General features: G+C 40.6%; 1 protein-coding gene across 7 annotated transcripts in view; it reads left to right on the top strand.

The window, feature by feature from the left end:
• The window catches only part of diaph2 (diaphanous-related formin 2), a 381,698-nt gene that overhangs the window by 296,312 nt on the left and 60,533 nt on the right, over nucleotides 1-24,853 (top strand). For all 7 annotated transcript variants that reach the window (XM_077531612.1, XM_077531615.1, XM_077531611.1 and 4 more), the window contains one exon: nucleotides 3,266-3,401. In XM_077531612.1, coding sequence (XP_077387738.1) covers nucleotides 3,266-3,401 — 136 coding nt within the window. The remainder of the gene's footprint in view (nucleotides 1-3,265; nucleotides 3,402-24,853) is intronic.

Genomic DNA, 24,853 nt, shown 5'->3' with positions numbered 1-24,853 from the left:
AATAATAATAATAATAATAATAATAATAATAATGTGTGCATTGTCGATTTTAATGTTTTTTTTTGTTTTGTTTTTCTTAAGGGATTGAAATGTGCATGTTTTCCCTGTAATTCAAATCATCGATTAATTGAAAAAATGTTCAACAGATTAATCAATTACTGAAATAATTATTAGTTGTAGCCCCAGTGGACAATGTTGTGTGCATCCGAGCAGCATTTGTCTCAATAAACACATCTGCAGATTAGTAATAAACACCCATAGCCATTATTGTAGGAATAGTGTTTCTAATTTTTGATACGTGAGGCAATAAAATGCACGTCTATTCACACTGAGATACTGTATATCACAGTGTCCCCGTAAACCACACTCAGTTGCGTGTGTGTTTGTCATTGCCCTTGTCAACCAACATGGAGATACTGACATCAAGGGCGCGTGTCCTTGAGCATGATGTCAAAGCTCTCTTATTGACTAGCATGATGAACCGCTCATGCCACGCTTTTTCGGCGCAATCCCTGTAATCCTGGTGTTTTAGCCGCTAACACACACATATACATCAGGACCAGACGGGCGTGAGATGCAGGCCAGGGTGGCCAAGTGTCATCACACATAATATCAGTGCAAAGATTTTGCCAAGTGTGTTGAATTTACAGGAAATAGCACCTAAATAATGTGTAAATGTAATTTACAGTAGGCCTATATGCAAAGTATAGACAGTATATATATCAGTTACATTCAGATTAGACTGGACTTTTTTTTTTTTTTATTAAAATGTAATCCATTCCAGGACTACCCTTTCAGAATGTTCACGAGGTCATGTTGACTATTGATCCATTCCGGCTCAGCACTAAATGGTTTACCAAACATTAGCTTCTACCGCGGCAACAATTGTTTGCTAGCTAGTAAGCTACATAACGTTCCCAGTCGAATCCAATTCAGTTTTATACCAAAGCAACATCAATAATAAAAGTATGAGATTATAAAGGTAGTTATCCATCAAACTTGAGCATTGTTATCTTTGTGAAGGCAGATTTATTGACACATTTGTTGATTTAAATGAAAACTTTAGCCCACAAAACCTTACTAACACTTTCACCGTGGCAGCCATTATTGCTAGCTTGAGAGCTAAATCACGCTGTCAAATACAATTGTATACCAAAAATAAATTACAATCAAAACAAAACAAGTTACCGGTACTGCACTTACTGTATTACTATATAAGCTCCATCCATTTACCATTCTAAAGCTAATTTCTGACATTGTCTATCAAATTTGAGCATTGTTGTCTTTGTGAAAGCAGATTGACACATTTGTTGGTTTATAAGGAAACATTAGCTCGCACAACCTTACTATCACTTTCATCGCGGCATTCATTGCTAGCTTGCAAGCTAAACGCTCTCAGTAGTGTTCACTACTACTATTCAATACAGTAGTGTCCCGACGCAAACTACACCCATAATAATAAAAGTACTAGATTCTAAAACTCATTTATGACGTTGTCTATCCAATATGAGCATTGTTATGTTTGTGAAGGCATATTTATTGACATATTTGTTGATTTATATGGAAGCATTAGCCCACAAAACCTTACTAACACTTTCACTGTGGCAGCAAATGCTAGCAAGCTAACAAGCTACATAGTCTTTACAGTCAAATTCAAGTACAGTTTGATACCAAAGCAAAATACAATTACAATACTAAAAGTACTAGATTATAAAGCTTATTTCTGACATTGTCCATCAAATTAGAGCATTGTTATCTTCGTGGAGAAGGATTTATTGTCACATTTGTGGTATCAAATCTCACAAGAATGTCCCGGCGCATCCGATGAATGAGCTGTCACCTAAAATCCACATACTGTAGCAGCGATGGGCGCGGTCTCGGTCTGCACCAGCTCAGGTCCGTGATGAGAAGCAAACACATCTTGTTTGCCTGCAAAGGTCACACAGTTGCATCTTGCTCAGTGTTGGCACAAGAACAAACTGACACATTTGTAAAGGCTGAATTGCTCCTGTTGATTATCTGGCTGCCTCTGACTCCTTCCTGACATTTGGGCCGGTCACGAAGGAGCAGTGGGATGATATCTCCTTCTCACTCCACCGAGACAGCTTGACGCTCTGCAATGGCTGCGCCACTTTCTTTTATTTTTTTCCTTTTCTTTCCTTTTCTTTTCTTTTCTTTTCTTTTCTTTTCTTTTCTTTTCTTTTCTTTTCTTTTCTTTTCTTTTCTTTTCTTTTCTTTTCTTTTCTTTTCGATCCTTGAAAAAGTCAATACATCATAACAGATGAATTTTTTTTTTATTCATGTATATTTTTTGACAATACAATATAAATAGGATTTTTTTTTAATGCCAGACATTTTATAAAGAAAAACGGTATGAATCTCCCTCTCCAATTTACAATAATTTAGAAAGTCAGTCATTTTTTGAGTTTAATCAGATGATTAAATATCGCATTTTCTCTCATAATTTGAGGGTATTTTCTTGTCTTCTATGAAGTTAAACTTATTTTCGTTGCTGTAGAAGGTTTGTTTGGTGCAAGTGAAACACTTCTCATTACCAAAAGAACATCATATCTGCAGTGAAGCATGCTTGTGGCAGCATCATGCTTTGGGCTTGTTTTTCTTCACTTGGTCTTGAGGCCTTATACAAGGTGGAGAGAATTATAAGCAGATCAAAGTAGCAGTCAGTGGAAGCACAAAATCTTCTGGCTTCTGCCTGAAAGAAAACAAAATGTCAGAAAAAGCCTCCTAGAACATCAAAAATTTATGTGGCAGCTACGTGGTACCTTCCATTTAACATGAGTATAAAGGTGATTGGTTAATTGTGAACAAAGCCTCATTATAAGGGGGTGTGTAAACTTATGCAACCACATGATTTCAGTCTTATTTTCAATCTTGAAAAGATTAGAAATAACATTTGTTTTTTACAGGTGTTAATGGTGTAAAAATATGCATATATGGTGACCATAATATGCTTTCAAAAGTGAAATGTTTTTTTTCATTTATTAGTAATAGTATATGAGCGCTCCTCCATCTTGGAAAATATGTCAAGTGGAGCAGATGCCATCTAGATTATAACCTTGTGTTTCCCTCCCCCCGAAAAGCGCTCATACGCTTGAAATGATTTATTGTTTATTCCGGCAGCTTATCTTCAACCCTTCTCGGAATACAAATTTGATCGCTGATGGCAAGTCGCTGCTTCTGAAAACGACACTCAAAGAGCGGTGGCAGAAGTTGGAATTAATGTGTGCGCGTGTTGCCTCATCAGGAAGCCGTGAAGGAGAACCACAAGAAGAGGGAGATGGAGGAGAAGATCAAGAGAGCCAGGCTGGCGAAGGAAAAAGCCGAGCGCGAGAAGCAGGAGCGCCAGCAGAAGAAGAAGAAGCTGATTGACATGAACAAAGGTGCGTCACTTCTCCGCAAAGACGCCGGCGGGGCACGCGGGGAGTTTGGGAGCACAGCGAAGTGGGGTGCGGATGTGGAGTCTCGCTTTGCAAGTCATCCAGCTCGTATTAGGTTTACGTCTATCATTTCGCAATTGACAGGTGGACTTTTGGCCTTGTAAATTCTACTTTTGTTCAAACAATGAATGTAGGAAGGCAAAAATAATCAACACATCCTCATGTAATTGGCACTACAAAATTTGACTAACTTGAAAAGTCCAGCTAAATATGTTGACAGGCATGTTCTTTAATTTTCTATCATGATACGTTGATGGGCGGCAGAGTTCAGAGCAAACAACACTGTTTGAACTTTGACCTGATTTCCATTCAAAATGTTCACATTTAACATAACTTCATCTCAACAGGGTCCAAAGTCGGTATTACTTTTGAGCATGCTGATGAAGTTTTGACATATTTTCTTAATAGACGTAAAAGTACCGTATTTTCCGTATATAAGGCGCACCTCATTATAAGGCGCACCTTCAATGTATGACATATTGTCAAACTTTTATCATATATAAGGCGCTACAGTAGAGGCTGGGGTTACGTTACGCATCCATTAGATGGTGCTGCGCTAAAGGGAATGTCAACAAAACAGTCAGATAGGTCAGTCAAACTTTATTAATAGATTACAAACCAGATCGAGTCCGGGCTTTGGCCTTCCTGGGTGGAGTTTGCATGTTCTCCCCGTGCCTGCGTGGGTCTTCTCCGGGTACTCTGGTCTCCTCCCACATTCCAAAGACATGCATGGCAGGTTAATTGGGCGCTCCGAATTGTCCCTAGGTTTGCTTGTGAGTGTGGATGGTTGTTCGTCTCTGGAGCAAGCGGTTAAGAAAATGGATGGATGGAAGTGTATTACAAAACTTTTTTTTTTTTAATTGCTGTTGATAGGTTGAAATAAACAATTTTAACTGGTTAATTAGAATTATTAAAATTAGGGATCGGTGAGTAAAGATACCAGTTATCAGTATCGGACCAAAACTCTACCTTTTTGCAAGATATCAGTACAGTATCAGTATCTGTCGCCCTCTTGTGGCAATATTTTGAACATAAATTTTGAAAAATAGAAAACTGGAATTAATTTCATGTAATTTTAAGGGAAATACTACATTGATTATATAAGGTTTTTTTTCTTTTAATTATCTGTCATTGTTTTGGGGAGAAATTGTATGTATGAAAATTAGTAGTGGTATCAGTACTTGGTATTGGTGACTACCCACGCATTGAGTGCTCAAACTGGTATGAGTCTGAAAAAAAGGAGTTTTGAACATCCCTAATTAAAATAGTGGTTGATTAATTTGATAATCAATTTGCTGTTGATTAATCGGTTCATTTTGACACTTCTAATAATGTACCACAATATAGATAACAGTGCTGCTATTTAAAATATCAAATGTTAACAGAAGAGGCACCGTAGCCTACTGTTTATGCACAAATGTAGTTATCAATCTAAATGAGAGGGATAAAAAAATGAAAATAGTTTCAGACATTTTCAGTTATAAAATAAAAGCAATGAGAGTTTTCAAATTTTACAATTTTGGATGCCTATAGCAAGAGCAGAAGATCAACAGTACCTAACAATATTAAACAAAAGTGGCACTCTGTCCAACTGTCCAATCAGCACATCTTCAAGACATGATGCATTTTTGGGCTTGGCCAACGAGTTTTGAGTTTTTCTTCGTGGTTCAGTCCTGTCGTGCAACGCAATCACACCACCGTTGTCACCCAGTAGCAACGCAGCGCAATGCTGAAAGAGCGTCTAAGATTGCACAAGTGGGCTATATTTACGGTGACTTATTGCAATTACTCCTTCACCCCACCCCCAAGCAATGCCAGTAAAACTGCGTATTGATCAGCATGAGTTGCTCCGACATGAAAAATAAGAGCGGGATGCTTGCGTGGATCTCCGCCAATGACATTGAGAGGGAATTTCAAGCCCGAAGGCCCTTTGCGAGCTCTTTTGTCCTTTTTTGGGGGGGGATTTCCACAATTCACTAGCTACTAAATGTCAGCTTCCAGCCAATGACCTCACAGCCATATGGGGAAGTGTGACAAGACAGTCTTCAGTATGCCACAAATCCTCCAAGATAATTGATGCATGCATTTTTTTTTTCTCTCCCTGAGCAGTGACCTCTTTGAAAGCTTCACTTTTAATAATCCAACACGGATGTGTGTGAAGGAGTCTGTCGAGCGCGCTTTTCTCATTCGGGCTAACCAGATGGAGAAGGGTAGAGAAAGCAGCGATAATATGAAATATTTCTGCCAGAGCAGAGTTTGATCTGACTTTGTGAATGCCATAATATGACTCACATGAATAAAACATAAGGATGACATGGGCAACGTCGCCTGCAGGAGAAAGCGATGCGACGATTGTCCTCCACACCGAGGGGGGAAAAAAAAAAAAAAAGCTACTTTGTTGCTGCGTCCTGATCATTTTGACCTTGCCACTCGAGAGGGTGTATGCGCACTTTTAAATTAGAGATGCCAGGCTGTCATTCTTTTGTGGAACCTTGAAAGGTTCATGTTTTTTATTCTGTAATGCGCCTGAAACTAAAAGCTAATTAGTGAAAAGACATTCTCTTTGTTCATTAGCAATGGGAAATTTGTACTTGAACTTTAGAAACTGTTTAAACTTCTTGAGAGGTGTAACAATTAATCAAAACTAAGAGATTTTCAAATTAAGTGATCATTATTTTTCAACAAATTAATCCTTCCGAGACCCTTTTTGTGCAAATGCTCCAAATTTCACCTTCTCAACAGTTAAATATTTTCAGATTTCTGTTGTCGTCCATAATAGCAGACTGGTCAAAATAAAACCTTTGTATTTACGTCCGAAGACAATTCTCAACACTTTTGACGTTTTTCTGACATTTTATGGACCAAACCAGTGACCGACTCTTAACTCATTTATATTTGTGCATTTTCTGCATTGTAAATTTAAAATATTAAAATAATTTTGAATGAAGTAATGGATTTTTTTTTTTAGAATCTGATTCATCAATTACTTGACAAAATAATAATATGAACAAAATAAAATTAATTAATTCTTAAATTAATTGTTAGTTGCAGTGCAGTCCTATTATACTTGTTCGGTTTTCTGGTATATTGAACTTTTTATGTTTTTTGGGGGTTTTTTTGTGATTCACTAAGTTGACTTATTTGTGGCAGTTCTATTTGTGTTTTGAGGCTTCCCATACAATATTTTGCACTGTATCACTTTATTCCATAAAAATATAGAACCAACATTTACATATGGAATTGTAAATATGGTGAAGTACACAATATATTTGTACTTCATATACTGTATTTATATATAGCCAGCTGTGACATTGAAATTGATTTGTTGTTTTTTTGTGAAAGCTTTTGTGCATTTCGATTGGCTATAATTTGGGCCATCACCACATCGCGTGATTGTGAAATATACTTTGAACTGCTGCAAAAACAAGTGCTTAGATTTACAGTTGTTTTTTTTGTTTTTTTTATTTTGTAGTGAGGAAACTTTTTTCCCCATCTTTTCATATTGCCTTGAATTATCTATTTCATACTGTAATAACTGAACACCAATTATATTTACCACCATTGATATTTAATTATGGATGGATGGATGGATGGATGGATGGATGGATGGATGGATGGATGGATGGATAGATAGAAAGATAGATAGAATGTTTACAAATCCATTCCCATGAACAGATGGCATAAACATATGTCCACTATATACAGTAAAAAGATTGAATACACTTTCCAATGGATTGCTGTGATTAAATGTATTGCTTAAACACCTTTCACTAGATCATCCAATTGTGTTTAATGCCATTTCAAGAGGTTTTTTTTTTTTTAATTATTATTTAGAAGGGATAGATTTTATGCCATTTTGCAAATTGCAACCAAATCCTCTTCACTTTTGACTAATGAATTGCATAATTAATGAGGGTTGATTTCATTTTTCCTTTAGCAGGAGCTTTTGGTTGGGGGAAGGAGAGGTATGTTTCAAATTTGGAATTTTTCTCACTTCCCAGCTGAAGTAACGTGATGATAACAAGTCATGTGTGTGCTGCATACATACGGATTAATTTTGTTGTATTTGGATTTTTTATTTTTATTTTTTTTAAACAAGCCTAACTGATAGATAGAGACCAGAGTGGAGCTGAACGGATTTCCCCTGTCAATGACGACAAGTCCTAATGTTGGAAATTGCTTATGAAGCCATTACCCAGTCATCCCATTTATTTTAATTCTCACTAAGTGGATTTGCACATTCTCTTGAACTGACCAGATGTTCAACATTTACTTGATCACATCACTTGCATTTAAACAAGCGCTGAACAAACCCAGTCACAGAAGATTTTTGGGCGGCTAAAATACAGAGAAAAAAAATCATATTTTTTTTGTGTGTTTTTTTTTCATCTCCCCATGAAGCAACATATGATAGAGTGTCACAAGGAGCATGTGTCAAAAGCCCGAGCGGGGTCAAGCCAGTGGGCCGTCTTTTCTTAAGGCCTCCTGTGAAACGCAGCAGGCCCTTTAGGCTGCACGCTCGGCGAACATCGGCGAGGTCAGAGCCCGCGTCTGGGGCGAGTGTCTGCACCCGCGTGTCAACTTTGTACCTCAGTCGAAACCACTAAGCTTTGAACAGCGCCGCAGAGCCACAAACGCTTTTGACTGCAATGCAGCTTGGCATGAGGCGCAGAGGAATAAACAAACCAAAGAAGGGAAAATATAAGTTTTGAAAAACATTTTTGGAGAGAAACAGCCATCTCATAACAGGCTAAAATCAAAATACAGAAGAGAAAAAAAACATCAAATATAGCCCCTTTAAGGGCTATATTTTGGAAAATTTAATGATCCAATACATACCAATAATTTGAAATGTGTATTAAAAAACGGCAGGTATAATTTCAAACATATGTATCTCAAATCATGCTTCCCCATTGAAAAGAATGGAAACGCCATTAATCTGTTCCAGCCACACATTGTACTCCTTCTATTGTGTGCGTCTTGGCCACTAGATGGCAGTATAGTACAGACATACTGCCTCAGTAAGCTTCATAGTGGTCATAATAGCACTTTTTTCGCAGAAGATAAGGATTCAACAATATATAATGGTACTTATGAGAGTTGTTATAATCTATCTACATGTGTTGCTACACGTCACTTGTAACTCAAGACACCACTGGACAGGATTTTTCAATTGAATCGTAACCATCAGAAGAAATACAACAAATGCAGTTTTGTTTTGTTTTTTCTCCCACAGAGCAATCATCATTTTACTATTTGAATGTGAGCTCACCCAAATGAATGGCTAGCAACAGCTTGCAGCACTCAGGATTGTTTGGTGGGAATATTATCATGCCTCTGCCAAGGTGTTTGTGATAAAACTTTGGAATAGAATAATGTTCAATGTTTTCATCTTTGCTCACATGACAGCTGGAAGTTGTTGTGTGTCGCCACGTAATCTATTACCGCATCCAAATTCAGATAAGTCCCTAACTTCTTCAAAGAGCACCTGGATCTCACCACAAACTTTTCAATGGAAGTTCATTTTTTTCCATAATGTCCCATTTCCTGCACATGATTATACTCTTCCTTTTTTATCCATCCAAAAGCATTTTTTTTTTTGCACTGCCCGTGATCGCCATATTCTAATTCAGCGAGGCCCATCGATTGAGCTCTGACTGTCCCTGTGAGTCTCTGCAGAGCAGTTGGCATGTTGACAATGATGCGCTCCTATTTATGCATCCTGCTTGTCAACCTTTCGCACTTTGAGGATCAACTTGTATATGCTTGCATGCATAAATGCAAGCTTCCTCACACAAAAAAAGAAGCATTTCTTGAACGAGACTAGGTCCGGCTTTGTTGAAAGCAGGGAGGGGCAACACACATACTCGGGTCTATCGTTAGCACTCAACATTCTCGTTCTCGTCAATGACTTAATCCCAAATATACTCTAATTGCTTACTTATTATATTTTTGCTGAAAAACTCTTCATTATCCAAGGTATGAAAAATCAAATTTGATTAAGATATTAAATGGTAAATGGAGTGCACTTTAATAGTAGCTTGTTGTAGCTTCGTCCTCGCTACCCTTGTGGCTTTGTCCTCTGTAATGCTACGCTCGCTAATGCTATGCTAGTAGCTTCGTCCTCGCTAATGCTAAGTTCACTAATGCTACCCTTGTGGCTTTGTCCTCGGTAATGCTACGCTCGCTAATGCTATGCTAGTAGCTTCGTCCTCGCTAATGCTAAGCTCACTAATGCTACCCTTGTGGCTTTGTCCTCGGAAATGCTATGCTCGCTAATGCTATGCTAGTAGCTTTGTCCTCTCTAATGCTAAACTTGCTAATGCTACGCTAGTAGCTTCATTCTCGTTAATGGTTTGTTCGCTAATTCTAAGCTATTTTGCCTACGCTAATACATTGTGAGAGGCAGCCAATGTCCACGTTTGCAAAGACCCTTCTGTGTTTTGTGTGAGAGGTCAACAACTAGACGTTTACGTAGCCAATTAGTTGCTAATATTGTGTCTCAACACAGACTGACGCACATACACTCAAAAACTACTTCTGACTCAAATGGAAAAATTATGAATTGGCACACCTACTCTAAACTATTGTTTTGTTTTGTTTTTACTTCTTTGTTCCTTCTCACGCGCCAGCTTGACTGCACACAATATTATCATGACTTTTGAGTTGAAGTGTTAATAAGTAATTGACATGAACATATCACACTTCTAATTATTTCATTGTGGGCGTACGGAGTGTGTTTAAGTGACCTCTTTGGTTGAGAGTCTGCATAAAATGCCGCAATCCAATGTCACGCCACTCACATGTAGACATGAAACACTGTGGATGGATTCTTTCCTTAACGATGTTTTCATTTTGTAGCTAACATGCCCGCAAGGATGTTTGAGGGTCGGATTTGAAACTCGTGACCTAAAAGAGATTGATTTCAAGAGCTTCGGGCCCATTATGAAGTGATAACTTAGAAATGAGTCATATTTACAATATGATATTCAGTTATTTACAGTAATATAATACACAATGTATCATAGTTTGTATTACAAAAAAAAACCCACTTAAACATGTTTTTGCATTCACAATGTTCCCTATCATGTGATAAACTACGTAACTAGGTTGTACTATTGTGTTGTAGATCATGTGGGAAATTCTGAAAAAAAAAAAAACTTCTTACATGTATGTAGGTGGCATCAATTTGCCTTCTGTTTTCCCTACATTCACTTTTCTTTAGCCTCAAAATTGTGACAGTTGTCTATCTTTTTTTTTATATTTAGTGTCCTAGAGCACATTTTTATTTTTTCCCCACATTTCAGCGTGTTCTCCCTGTGCCACAAGAAACCAAAATGCATATGCAGCTGACTGACTGCTGGTGGCTGACGGCTTCCTGTCAGCCGTGACGGAGGTGGAGGGTCTGAGATTGATGGCTTTGTGCCACGCTGACAGCTGCGCGTAGGCAGGAAGGAGTGTGCGCGCACCTGTGTCACAGCCTCAGCCGCGCTAGCTGATCATAGGCGAGCATTGACAGGCAGGTGCGCGCTCGCCAAGTTCGCATTGTGTCTCCGCGGCGACACAGACGCAACAAACGACGGTAACGCCGCGGATAGCTTGTCGAGACATGAGGTCACGGCCCTTCACAATAACGTGAACGCTTGTTTTATTGCGCCGCCTTAGCTTGGCAACAATTTTGGATAATAATATTACAATCAGAATCTGATTTATTGGCTAAGTATGTACAAACACATGAGGAATTTGTCTTCACTGTCACAACTTGTCTGAGAAACACAAAAATAAATCACCAACAGAGGGAGACAGAACAGGAAGCCTGGTGGTTTGCTAGCTAGTGCCCTCAGTTTCTTAAATGGAAAAAATAAGACTAGAGGAAGGAAGGAGGGGGAAATATATATATATATATATATATATATATATATATATATATATATATATATATATATATATATACATAAAATTTATATATATTAAATTTTGAGGAGGCAGTAACTGGTCAAATTATTTTTTTTATTCACCAAAGTAACATGTTATAATCAGTTAAGTGTTCCACAAACACTGACATCAGCAAGGATGAGATGTAAGTGTTTTTATAATTCTAATTTAATAATTGTAATTGGAAAGCCTTAAAGAGAAATACCCCCAGGAGATCCCGAGAGGGGGGGAGGATGAGATCTCCAATCGGACGGACCAACGGTTAACGACCCCTGCAAACGGACAGACTACGATTACGATATGTATCTGCGGCAAGCGATGCAAAAACAATCATGGCCTAAAAATCCATCAGGCCAGAATGAAATGCTTGGAGCGGGAGAGCGAGGTACAACGCACAGGTCCTGGACCTGGTGAGACGCAGGAGGAGCCCGGACAGGAGGCAACCCACAGATCCCAGTCCCTCCACGTGCCAGAGTCTCCCAACCCCAGCAGAGTAGTTCCACAGCAGCGGATAAAATGGCCCCCAGCGAACAGACTGAGCGAGTGGCGGCAGTTTGACGAGGATGTGTGTAAGATCATCCAAGCCACAGCCAAAGGAGATGTTGACAGCAGACTCCAAGCGATGACCACCATCATCGTCAGCTTTGGCTCAGAGAGATTCGGCTGGACTGAGTATGTCAACACCAAGACCACCTCCTACACCATGAACCGCAGAGCCACCAAGATACATCAACTCCGCCAGGAGCTTCGAACCCTCAAGAAGCAGTTCAAGAGAGCTACTGAGGAGGAGAAGCAACCGTTGGCAGAACTGCATAACATCCTGCGGAAGAAGTTGACAACCCTACGCAGAGCAGAGTGGCACAGGAGGCGGGGAAGAGAGAGAGCTAGAAAGCGGGCGGACTTCATCGCCAATCCCTTCCGTTTTGCTAAGCGGTTGCTTGGGGACAAGCGCAGTGGCCGGCTCGAGTGTTCAAGTGAAGAGGTGAACTACTTCCTCCGGAACACAATGACCGACCCACTGAGGGAAGAAGAGCTAGGTCACAACAAAGCTCTCATTAGCCCTGCCCCACCAACAGTGGAGTTCAAGGTGTCAGAGCCGAGCCTGAAGGAGGTTGAGGAAGTCATCAAGGCAGCCCGGTCAGCATCTTCACCGGGCCCAAGTGGTGTACCCTACCTGGTCTATAAGCGCTGCCCAGAGCTTCTCCAGCACCTGTGGAAGACATTGAAGGTGATCTGGCGAAGGGGTAGAGTGGCCAACCAGTGGAGGCGTGCTGAGGGAGTTTGGATTCCCAAGGAGGAGGACTCGAAAAACATCAACCAGTTTCGGACAATCTCACTATTGAGTGTGGAAGGGAAGGTGTTCTTTAGCATCGTCTCCCGAAGACTGACCGAGTTTCTGCTCAAGAACAACTACATCGACACTTCCGTCCAGAAAGGTGGGATTCCCGGAGCTCCTGGCTGCCTAGAGCACACTGGTGTCGTCACACAGCTCATCAGAGAGGCCCATGAGAACAGAGGTGACCTTGCTGTGTTGTGGTTGGACCTGACTAACGCCTACGGGTCCATCCCGCACAAACTAGTGGAGCTTGCTCTACACCTCCACCACGTCCCTAATAAGATCAAGGACCTGATCCTGGATTATTATGCCAATTTCAGGCTCAGGTTCACTTCTGGGTCAGTAACATCTGACTGGCATCGCCTTGGGAAAGGTATAATAACAGGTTGTACCATCTCCGTTACCCTTTTTGCATTGGCAATGAACATGGTGGTCAAAGCTGCAGAGGTGGAATGTAGAGGGCCCCTATCCAGATCAGGTGTTCGCCAGCCTCCCATAAGAGCCTACATGGATGACCTTACCATCACCACAACATCTGTCCCAGGGTGCAGGTGGATCCTGCAGGGTTTGGAAAGACACATCACATGGGCGAGGATGAGCTTCAAGCCCTCCAAGTCAAGGTCCATGGTTCTGAAGAGGGGGAAGGTGATGGACAAGTTCCGGTTTTCGATCTCGGGAACCGAGATCCCGACAATCTCGGAACAGCCAGTTAAGAGCCTAGGGAAGCTCTTTGATGCAACTTTGAGAGACTCTGCTGCCATACAGGAGTCTGGTGAACAACTGGGAGCGTGGCTCACCAAGGTGGACAAGTCTGGCCTGCCTGGTAGATTTAAAGCCTGGATCTACCAGCACTCCATCCTGCCCAGAGTCTTGTGGCCTCTCCTTGTTTATGCAGTCCCATTAACAACTGTGGAGTCTCTCGAAAGGAAGATCAGTGGCTTTCTTCGAAAGTGGCTGGGACTTCCCCGCAGCCTCACCAGCGCTGCCCTGTACGGGACAAGCAACACCCTCCAGCTACCCCTCAGTGGGCTCACTGAAGAGTTCAAGGTGGCACGTACAAGAGAGGCTCTACAGTACAGGGATTCCAGGGACAACAAGGTGTCATCAGCAGGGATCGAAGTGAGAACCGGAAGGAAGTGGAGAGCTGAGAAAGCAGTGGAGGTGGCAGAGTCACGCCTAAGGCAGAAAGCGCTGGTAGGGGTTTTGGCAACGGGGAGAGCAGGCCTGGGCTACTTCCCAAAGACCCAAGTGAGCCAGGCCCGGGGAAAGGAGAGACATCAGCTACTCCAGGAAGAGGTCCGAGCAGGTGTGGAGGAAGAGCGAGTGAGCAGGGCAGTTGGACTCCGGCAGCAGGGGGCATGGACAAGGTGGGAGAGCGTGTTACAGCGCAAAGTGACCTGGTCGAACATCATGCAGGCAGACTTCCACCGCGTCCGGTTCCTTGTGCAGGCAGTTTACGACGCCCTCCCGAGCCCAGCGAACCTTCATGTGTGGGGGAAGAGTGAGACACCCACCTGTCCCCTTTGCTCTGGAAGAGGCTCTTTGGAACATCTCCTCAGCAGCTGCCCAAAGTCCCTGGCTGAAGGTCGCTATCGCTGGCGCCATGACCAGGTTCTGAAAGCAGTTGCTGAGAGCATAGCCCTGGGAATCAGTACGAACACACATCACAAAGCTCCGAGCAGGGCAGTCCCTTTCATCAAGGCAGGAGAGAGACCCCAGCCATGTCCACAGACAGCAAGAGGACTACTACACACTGCCTCGGATTGGCAGTTGCAAGTCGACCTGGGAAAACAGCTAAAGTTCCCCCAGCACATCGCAGCAACATCTCTCCGGCCAGACATGATCATTACATCTGAGGCTTCAAGACATCTGATCATGCTGGAGCTCACAGTACCCTGGGAAGAGCGCATGGAGGAAGCCAATGAGAGGAAACGTGCAAAGTACCAGGAACTGGTGGAGGAATGCAGGGGTAGGGGCTGGAAGATCTTCTATGAGCCCATAGAAGTTGGCTGCAGAGGCTTTGCTGGTCAATCCTTCTGCAAAGTCCTAGGACGCTTGGGTGTATCAGGGGCGGCCAAGAAGAAGGCCATTAAGTCAGTTAGCGAAGCTGCAGAGAAAGCCACTAGGTGGCTATGGCTCAAAAGGGCAGATCCGTGGACTGCTACTGGGACGCAAGCCGAGGCTTGATCAACCTCAGCTGGGTCACCTGGGCAAGAGTGTCTGATGTTGCGAGACCCGAAACACTCAATGAACCCAGGCTACATCACTGATGATGCGTCCCAGTTGCATCCAGGAGATGTTTCTCTTAAGTAAATATACACTTAAAATATTCTGAATTGTCTTAAAGTGCAATAAGTCAGGTATTTCATAAATTTAAGAAAATACTTTAAGACTCATGTGAACAGTAAATTTCAAGAAAACAGTATGATACAAAAAAATCTGCCTTTAAAATGGTATTTTCTTAAGAATTTATGGGAAAAAATATTTAATATTTAAATAGTTGATGAATGGGTTTATAAATCGATATTGGGCTTGATAAGGAAAATCGATTCAATATTGATGATTCGATATTTTAAACCCAGTATAGTATTTGATAAACGTATCAGTTATATATTGTACTGTATTTAAAATTTCCAGATCCAAAAATACTTTCATAATTGTGCTCCCCCTTGCTGAAAGGCGCCTTTGACTATCAATAATTTATGGGTGGATCAAGTGTCTAATCATTTCTCCACCCACACGTGGTTCTCACCAGTCACTTTCCAGTCAATCAAACTTAATTACCTTCAGCAGAATTCATTGTCAAATCTGTTTAGCTTTCAGAGTCATCACCGGCTTCCGCGGATGCAAACAACCCGTGTGGACTTGAGTTCAGATGTTATCTCGAGCCGTATTCCACAAGTCGGCATTCACTATCCAAACGTGCCACTCATTCTGAATGCTGCCCTGGAGATAAGAGCCAGACTTAACAGACGTCTAATGAGCTTAGACGTCTCTTTCATCTAAATAACCTGAGTGGCTCGAGTAATTCTCTACCTGTCCTGTCCATCGCAGCAACAGCATCATGAAATGAAATACAAGTTCAATAAAAATGGTCTGCACATTATCAGTAAGCTTGATCAACGTGACACTTTTAAGGGAATACTTTTTCACTGACGTGTTTGCAGGAATTTTCTGAAGAGTAATTTTCACTGTATTCCTTTAAATACGTGAACATAGATTTAATTTGAATGTCCCAAATCAAGCATCTCCAAATTCATTTCTGTTTATCTTTTAAACATCTCATAAGAGAAGCTTATCGTCAAAGCTGCACTACTTGTAAGACTAAACATTACGAAACTGAGCATCAACTTCTGCAATCTCAGAATGAAAATAGACTAAATTTCACCTTTGGAAAATGTGCGGTTGTGGATTCCACTCAGCTGGGGGTCCTGACACGGCGACCCCGGAAAGTATGTCAAATGAACATCTGTCAGAGCCTCCCCATGTGTCGCTGTGGTGTTACTGGGCAGAACTATCCGAAAGCACGTGGAAATCTGTCAGGGGCGAGAGAATGAATGATAGCGGAGTCGGGAGAGTGCGGTGGTTGCGACATCGCATGCATCTCCGGTCCCCCTTCCACTTTACCACTCTACCCTCCCCTACTGTTTCCCGCTAGGGACCTGGCAGCATCCATCCAGATGGAGGGTTTATTTTTGTTTTTGTTTGTTTACTTATTCATGCATCCAGCTATTCGGGGCATCGCATGGGCTTTCGTTCCACCACGGAATGCAAATCGCCGCCGCGGCTAATCCACTTTCATCTCTCCCTTGTCAACATCCAACTTCTCTCCGTGCCACGACCCCTTTTTTTTTTTTGGGTGGGGGGGCATAACAGCTCTTATTTCTCTCCTTTGGGCTCACACTGACCAGTCATTCTCTCTCTACCTGGTGCACGTCAAACAACATATTTCACCTTGCACCCACCTCCCACATCTCTCAGACCTTCCAGGCTTCCGGCTTCCTTTCCTACTCTAATCATGCTGCTATGCAAGATCTCATGTCAGGACCAGAGTAAGGGTGGCAGGACGGTTGTGGGAGGTGACACAAGTGAGTTTGTATCAGTAAAACAATTCAAATGGAGGCAAATGTCCTTATTTGGTTTGGAAAGTATACTCTCATTTCTTTTTCCAAGTTTTCTCCTGCATATTTGCAAACATGCAGAGATCCCACAGATGTTTAAAATATGTGGTGATGTTTGAATTTCAAATACATGAAGTTGTATTTATGTTGATCCAAATGTCAACAAAAGTTAGAGTACCTCAAGGCCATTTAAATCAAGTTGAATGCTATGAAAAGTGCTTGAACTTTGAATGAAGTTTTTGATATTATGACTATTAAACGGAAAACATTTGTCTGAGTTGTTCATAAATGCATATGTATGCATATTCTATCAATTTTCTACCACGTATCTTGTTCATGCATAGTGCACCCTGGAATGGTTGCCAGTCAGTCACATATAGACAAACACTCATATGGACAGTTAAGAATCTTTTTTCACTGGAAAAGCATAAAGCATTTCCCCCTCTAATAATTTTACTATATTTTTTTCTAAGTCAGTCAAAGTCCATTCTGGAGCATCTGTTCATATTTCCAAGCGGCTTGTCTCATAGGAAAGGACGGTCTCATCATCACTTTTACCCTTTTCACACTGAGCTTGCTCTCCAGTTTCTTTACCGCAAAAGCACCCACTTGGAACCTACTAAACTGGTGCCAGACTAGCAGCTATTTTTTTTTATCTATTTTTTTGCTGGTCTGGAGGGAAGTCTCCTATTACAGCAATGAAAATGGATGGATGGAGTTGCTACGTCACATATAACGTCTTCTCCCTTGTGATCATATTTGCAGTTGCTATTTTATGATAAATAATGGATTAGCCACTCTTAGTCTGTCTAGTCCCTTGTGATTTTACATGTAGTTGATATGCAGTTGCAATTTTTTGATCATGGTGTATAAGTCACTCTTAGTTTGTCTAGTCACTCTTATAATATAGGCCTTTATTATTTTATATTAACACCTTCTTTAAATAATCGGCTAAGTCATTATTTTTTTCCAATTTTTTGGGTTGCCTCATAAGGAGATAATTTAGGCAAAATAATAATAATAATAAAAAAAAAGACAGGATATGTTAGCTATATGCAGTTGATATAAAAAATCTGCATAGCCCTGTTTAATGCCAGATTTTTGGTGGTATAAAATAATGATACCAAGATAAATCATTTAAAAATGTAAATTTTGCACCATTAAAATGAACTATAACCAATACAACTCAATTTAATTTCTTATCTTTTCAAGAGTGTCAGTAAAAATAAATAACTGAAAAAAATGTGGTTGCACAACCGCGCACGCATTCTTATAAATGGAATAAGGCTCTGTTAAGTTTGAACCAATTACATTCAAACTCATGTTAAATAGAATTTGGCATGTGATGTGGCTCTGATTAACCTAGAATAAATTTCTGATGTTGGAGTAGGCAATTCAGGACTTTTCTTTTGCTTTCTGGCAGACATGTTGGTACTATCACTGACTGCTACTTGGAACTCTTCGTAATTCCCTCCACATTGACAAAGACCCAAGTTCAAGCTAAGAAAAAAATAAAAGCCCTAAAAAATAAGCAAATATTTGAAGAGGGTGACAATATGGCATTGTGCATTTCCCAGTAAGAGTTTCTGAATGACACTTTTGTCAGTCCGCTGAGGTTCCTTAGCCAAAATTTTCTGACTGAGCTCCGATGCTCCTTTACATTCTTTTGCTCTCCTGTATTGAATCCATCTGTACATTTATGTCACTATGCAATGGAGTAGAATCGCTTCAAAATGAATGCCATGCTTGAACTTGGCCTCGGCTTCAGAAAAGGCGGATGAACCCGGACTGGAAATGAAGGTGCACATAAAAGACCCGTTTGAAAAAAGTTTCTCAAGTTGTTGTGTCAAAGCTTTTGTAAGGTTTCGCAGCTTTGACTGCGGGGGAAATTGGGGGGGGGGGGGGGGGGGTAGAGGTAAAAGGAAGACACATCAAACAAGTGCATGACTGCTGTCCTTTGGGCACTTGTGTTGCCTGTAATGATGTGTGTTGAGTGCGTGCGCGCATGTGTGTGTGTGTCTGTCGCTGCCCAAAGAAGGACTGGGCTAAAGGGGAGACAATAAAAGAACTGGACAGCAATGCGGTACTGGAAGGGGAAAGGCCGAGTTTAGCAGTTACACGTTTGGGCAACGGAGCTTGAATTGCGCTGCTTTTAAGTGAGCGAGAGATGAGATTAAAAGAAAGCATCATTACAGCCTCTCCACCTGGCCATAAGGAAGCACCCCTCCTCCTCCCAGCCAGGCCTTTGTTTCACGGCTAATGGTCTAGGTTAATTGCACAGGTGACTTTCTGTGGGCGAACAGATGGGCACAAATGTGCTTAAAAACATTACACGGAAAGCAACCGAAAAAAAAAGGAATAAAAGCACAAGTCGGGGGTTTCCTCTCCTCTCTTCTTCGGCTATTTATTTCATCCTTCCCTCCCTGCTCGAGGAGGTTGGCTGAGGTGAAGTTAAACTCTCATCCACTGGTTTCAATTCATCAAGCACACGGCCTGTAACCCCTCATTAGATCTCATTACAGCGCAAATTAGATGCAGTATGAGGCTATTTAGAGGATAGTGGATCGTCGACACCTCTCCTATGCACAATGATCCTCATGTCTGACACTTCAGATTCATCACGCCAGCGGAATGCAGTGATTCTTTCATTGCGACTTAAGAATGATAAAAGAGGAATGTGGCGCGTGACAATAAAGAAACAAGACTGCGGCAGTCACGCCCATGACTCAGTGGCAGCGGGCTAACTGCTTTTGTCACGGGATTGCGCAACATCTCGCATCTCACCAATATTCTGCTATATAACGTTGCTTGCGCTCGATCGCACGTTGCTGTTCCAGAGTTTGAGACACTATTGATGTGAATCAGGAATTTCAATTTGGTTCCGTGCTCCGTGTTTGTGCCACCTCCGGTTGCGTGACAACAGCAGTGCGGTCCACACAAGCCAGTAAAGAGACATGGAGCGAGGAAAAAAAAAAGTCTTATTTCTTTATTGTTACATCTAATGTTTGGACTTTGCGAATCCACGCTTTGTTAATGCATCAGAGAGGAAGGAGCCGTTCAAGTCACTCACTGGTGTGCATAAAAAAACTGAATAAACCCTAAATTCTAAGTCAATTATTGCAATTGAAATTTGAATTGCAGGAAGTGGAATTCAAATAAAAAAAAAATAAAAAAAATAAAAAAAAAAGATAAAAAATTCAAGTATATTTAACAAAGAAGCTTTACAGTATAAGCCTAAAATGCATTTCATACAAATATTATTGTAAGGACTGTGCACACAATACTTAATTACAGTAAAGTGTTGTAATCCTAATATGTTTTTTTTTTGTTAACATGAAAGGCCTACTCATAAAACATTAAAATTATAAAAACTTTGAAATTTAATTGTTCGAGTCCAGGCTCCGGCCTTCCTGGGTGGAGTTTGCATGTTCTCCCCGTGCCCGCGTGGGTCTTCTCCGGGTACTCCGGTCTCCTCCCACATTCCAAAGACATGCAAGGCAGGTTAATTGGGCGCTCCGAATTGTCTCTAGGTGTGCTTGTGAGTGTGGATGGTTGTTCGTCTCTGTGTGCCCTGCGATTGGCTGGCAACCAGTCCAGGGTGTCCCCCGCCTACTGCCCAGAGCCAGCTGAGATAGGCGCCAGCAACCCCCGCGACCCTTGTGAGGAATAAGCGGTCAAGAAAATGGATGGATGGATGGATGAAATTTAATTGATATGATGGTAGAACAGCACTTCATTTCCCAGAATACCTTGCCTTACCTAACAGTTTGGCCATTTTTTTGGGAACACACTAGTAAAATACACTGATATTTATTTATGGATAATTACTGATACCAAGTCTTATCTCAAGGTATTGGCTAGTTGAAAAAAGTGGTCAATACGAGTATCGGCTACCCACTAGTGGTCATTTTATGATCAGGAACTACAAATTAGAAGAATGGAAAATTACCATTCATTTCATGCAGTTTAATGGGAAAATGCTATTTTGTGATATATAGGTCTTTTTTTTATGATAATGTAATTTTTTTTTTTGGGCGGGGGGGATTTTCTGTATCAAAAGTACTAGTGGTAGTTGGCATTTGTGACGACTCAACAGTTGAAGTCTGAAAAATGGGGTTTCGAATATCCCTACTTATACTAAATGTGCAAATTTTCACTGATATGTAATGAGAATGACTTTCTCTGAATGGCATTGAATTCAATTCCACTTCCTGTAATTCAAATTCATTTCAAAATCCTGTGTGGAGGAGTCCATTGAAATTCATCTGTTGAATTCATAATTTGGCACAGCCCTGCTACAGGTGTTGATTATTCTATTTTGGCACTTATGGCCGGATTTTACCGAACAGCCTGGACCGAAACAAGCACTGCTTTTGCAACAGCTACTGAGCAATAATTTCAATGTCTGTTTATATGGAAAGCAATTGGTGGTTGTCTGGTTTGGTACACTGTGATCGTCCATTAATGTTTGTGTTTATGCTACATTTATCCTCGCATGGATATGCGGTGCCTCTGCTTTCAGTTTTGTTGTGACACACAGCATGATATCATAACATGCTGTAAACAAACGCCAATCAGACAGGAGCTTTAAAAAAAATTCTAGAAATTACTCACCTCACTCTTCCCCGAAGAATTATTATTATGATGAACCCATCAGAAATAGAACTCTCAGTCGATACAACTTGTTTTTTTTTTTGTTTTTTTTTCCCTGCGAGAACAACATGCAGGAGGTGACAAGTAGCAAATTGAATTTATGAACAGGCTTTGTTGACGCTGCCGCATAATTACAGGAATGTCACGCCTTTGCTGTTTACTGTAAGAAAGGGGACATGATCAAATGCTTTGAATGGAAATCAGTGTCATGTTTTTTGTTGTTGTTGCTTTCAACTTTGTATTTGGCAAACTTAGAAGATTGATTAGGTGCACCTAAGGCAATACAATTTCTGCAAAAAAATAATACGTAATGTGTGTTTTTTTAGTGTTGAAATATTGTTAGAAGTACCTGTCATGGTGATGCAGCGCAACTGAAGTGGACTAAAACTCGCTTGCAAATGTGCTGGTGTCATTGATATAGTAAATGCTTAGTCCTGTTTTCAAGCTCAGCCGAGAGTTTGGTGTTCCTGTTCCCGCAGCATATGTATTGGAAATAATTAAATGTCAAAGAAGCTCTGGCTGTCGTCTATCGAAGAAGGTGTTTTACGACCTTGTTTCTTTGCTCGCTCCGTCAGTTGCGTCCCATAAACCACTCAGCCGGGCTCGCGCAAACCGTCGTCGCATTTTTCCTTCGATACCTTTTGTCAGTTTCCTTTTTCTTTTTGTCTTCATCAATCCTTGTGATTATATTCCCTTGAACATGAAACTTGTGACGAATCAGTTCCTTTCAGAAGGGGACAGCCAGCATTCATCCACTGCATTGATTTAAAAATGTATCGATCAGGGGTGTCAAAATTAGTGTGTTCGTTTTGAGTTCATTTCATTTTTTAAACGTGCGATTAATGACCGGCCCTTACTTGGAAAGCCTGTACTGGGGGAATTCCTGTCGCAACGCAGAAGACATGTCCAAATTTAGCAGTCGTCAATTTAATAATAATGTATATATTTGTGTGCCCTGCGATTGGCTGGCAACCAGTCCAGGGTGAACCCCGCCTACTGCCCAGAGCCAGCTGAGATAGGCTCCAGCACCCCCCACGACCCTTGTGAGGAATAAGTGGTGAAGAAAATGGATGGATGGATGGATGGATGGATGGATGGATGGATGGATGGATGGATGGATGGATGGATGGATACATTTGTGGAGACTGGGGTCAAGTTATATTTTACAATTTTAAAAATGTGCACAATTTCATAAGTTACTTCATGTTAAAGATTAGGTAGCTCTTAATATGAAAAGAAAAATGCATTGAGCTGTCACGGATGTCTTACAAATGCAATTACACCATCTACTGGCAGAAAAATGACCAATACAAATAAATATCACACTTGTTTTTTAGCGTACAGTAGATATTTTTACTTTTAACCCAATTTTATAAATTATGAAATTACTGCATTAATGACTAAAAGATGCAGCCATATTTCTATTAGTTTAACTTTTTTTTTTCCACTTGCATGTTAACAAGAGTATGAAAACTTTTTTGCAAAATATTTTATTATATGTTTTATTGTACATTTAGAACATTTGTGATTAATTGTATTAATATTTTTTAACAAAATTTTATAAATTATTATGAAATTACCATATTTCTTAGTTTAACATTTTTTCCACTTTTGTGTTAAAAACAGTTTGAAAACTTAGAAAAAAAATTTTTATTGCACATTTTATTGTACATTTAGAACAGATATAAAATGTAACTATTGTCGTATGCGATTAAGAAAGATTTAAAATTTTGATTCACCTGACACCCATAGTATTTATTAATGTGAATGAATACCATTTTTAGTGCGACCCTACTGAGATGAACTGGCCTAGTTCGATTAATTTGATCAGAGGATCATTTGGCTGAAATATACCGACACGGCCAGGGCGATCAAGATGAAGACATTCCGTGTGCAAAGAACGAAATCAAAAAAGTTAGTTTATCTCAGGTTGACTCTCTTTAAGCTCTCATTCTGCTCTTCAAGATTTAACTCTAAACTTTACAAAGAAGTACCGCCCAAGAGCACAAATCCAACAACTTTAATAGGTTCATTACTGCACGTTAAGGCCGTCTGTTGAGGTGACCGCAAGGTGTTCCATCACTCGACGGGTTTGTCAGTGTCTTAGGCCTCAGCCCGTCTTAACCCATGACGAAGACAATTTCCTGTAAGTAGAGGAAAGATCGGTTCTCTAATTTATTTTACAGTTGAACCATCACTGTGTATGAGTGGTGGATAAAGATAAGCTTCAGGTGTAACTGTTGAAAAGACGAGCAGATTGATGTCATGTTTATTAGTGGAAAATGTTAAAAGTAAGGACTACAATGGCAATCTGATTGATTGATTTGAAGAAAAATAGCAAGTTAGTCCTGTCAAACAGATAGCAGTAATGTACATTACAACTTTTATGTTGGATCTGGCCAAATATTTGGTTTAGAAAATGGGTAATCCAGGGGCCTTATTTGGGTGTAAACATGGCGTTTTAAAACCTTAACATTTGGTTGTTGACAGCATATAAACGTAGTCGTTGTTGTAGGTGTGAGATATAACTAAGACCTATCTGAGTAATGTAACGTGTCCACTTTCCAATTTAGCATTTTGAAGCTCCAGAAACATGATTGTCATGTAAAGGAACTGCCCACATGACGTTTATCCATTTTGTTAGGAACATTAGTCAACGGTAATTTAAAAAACAAACAAAAAAACAACAACCTCTTTTTATTGTTTGGAAGAAGTACCAAAGAAAGTTTGGGTTGTATCTGTTCAGCGTTTACATAGTTTAGTTTGACTCTATATGCAGTTTTTTAATAAGTTCATAGTGTGAAGGCTAATTTTCTGCTGCCTGCTTGCTTTTAAGCAGCAGTCCAACAGGACCTCGTTAATTGAGCGCCGTTTGGTGACATGGGAGTATGTTTCCCATTTTAGTCATTTAGTTTGTGCGTGTCTGCAGTGCTCCTCCTGAACCCCAGCCTACCAGGACTCTGAAGTCCCGGCCATTACGAATGATGAATTGTGCTACAGTTAGGTAGAAGTAGGACAAATTGATCAAAGTGTCAGGTGCCCCTTTGCGATGTCGTGGTCTGGTCGACAACAAAAAAAAGCACCAGAGAAGGAGCTGTCAAAAAGTTTCCTGTGCCAGGTGGTTATAGATAAATGTTTACTTGCCAGTGCCGGAAATGCGAATTGCCCTCGCTAGCCTACATTTCGAAGCAAGATAACCGTGAGTTGATTCTGTTATTTGTTCTCCATATTGTTGTACATTTGCAAACACATGCTTCCTCATTTTGAACCAGTGAGCTTGCTATCTGGGTGTAGTGCTGCAATTTGAGATAAGCACTTACTTGGCTCAAACCTTTTTGGGGTTTTTTTGC

This window comes from Festucalex cinctus, chromosome 9 (genome assembly GCF_051991245.1).
Source record: "Festucalex cinctus isolate MCC-2025b chromosome 9, RoL_Fcin_1.0, whole genome shotgun sequence".
Lineage (NCBI taxonomy): Eukaryota > Metazoa > Chordata > Actinopteri > Syngnathiformes > Syngnathidae > Festucalex > Festucalex cinctus.
This window is presented reverse-complemented; position numbering and strand designations above follow the sequence as displayed.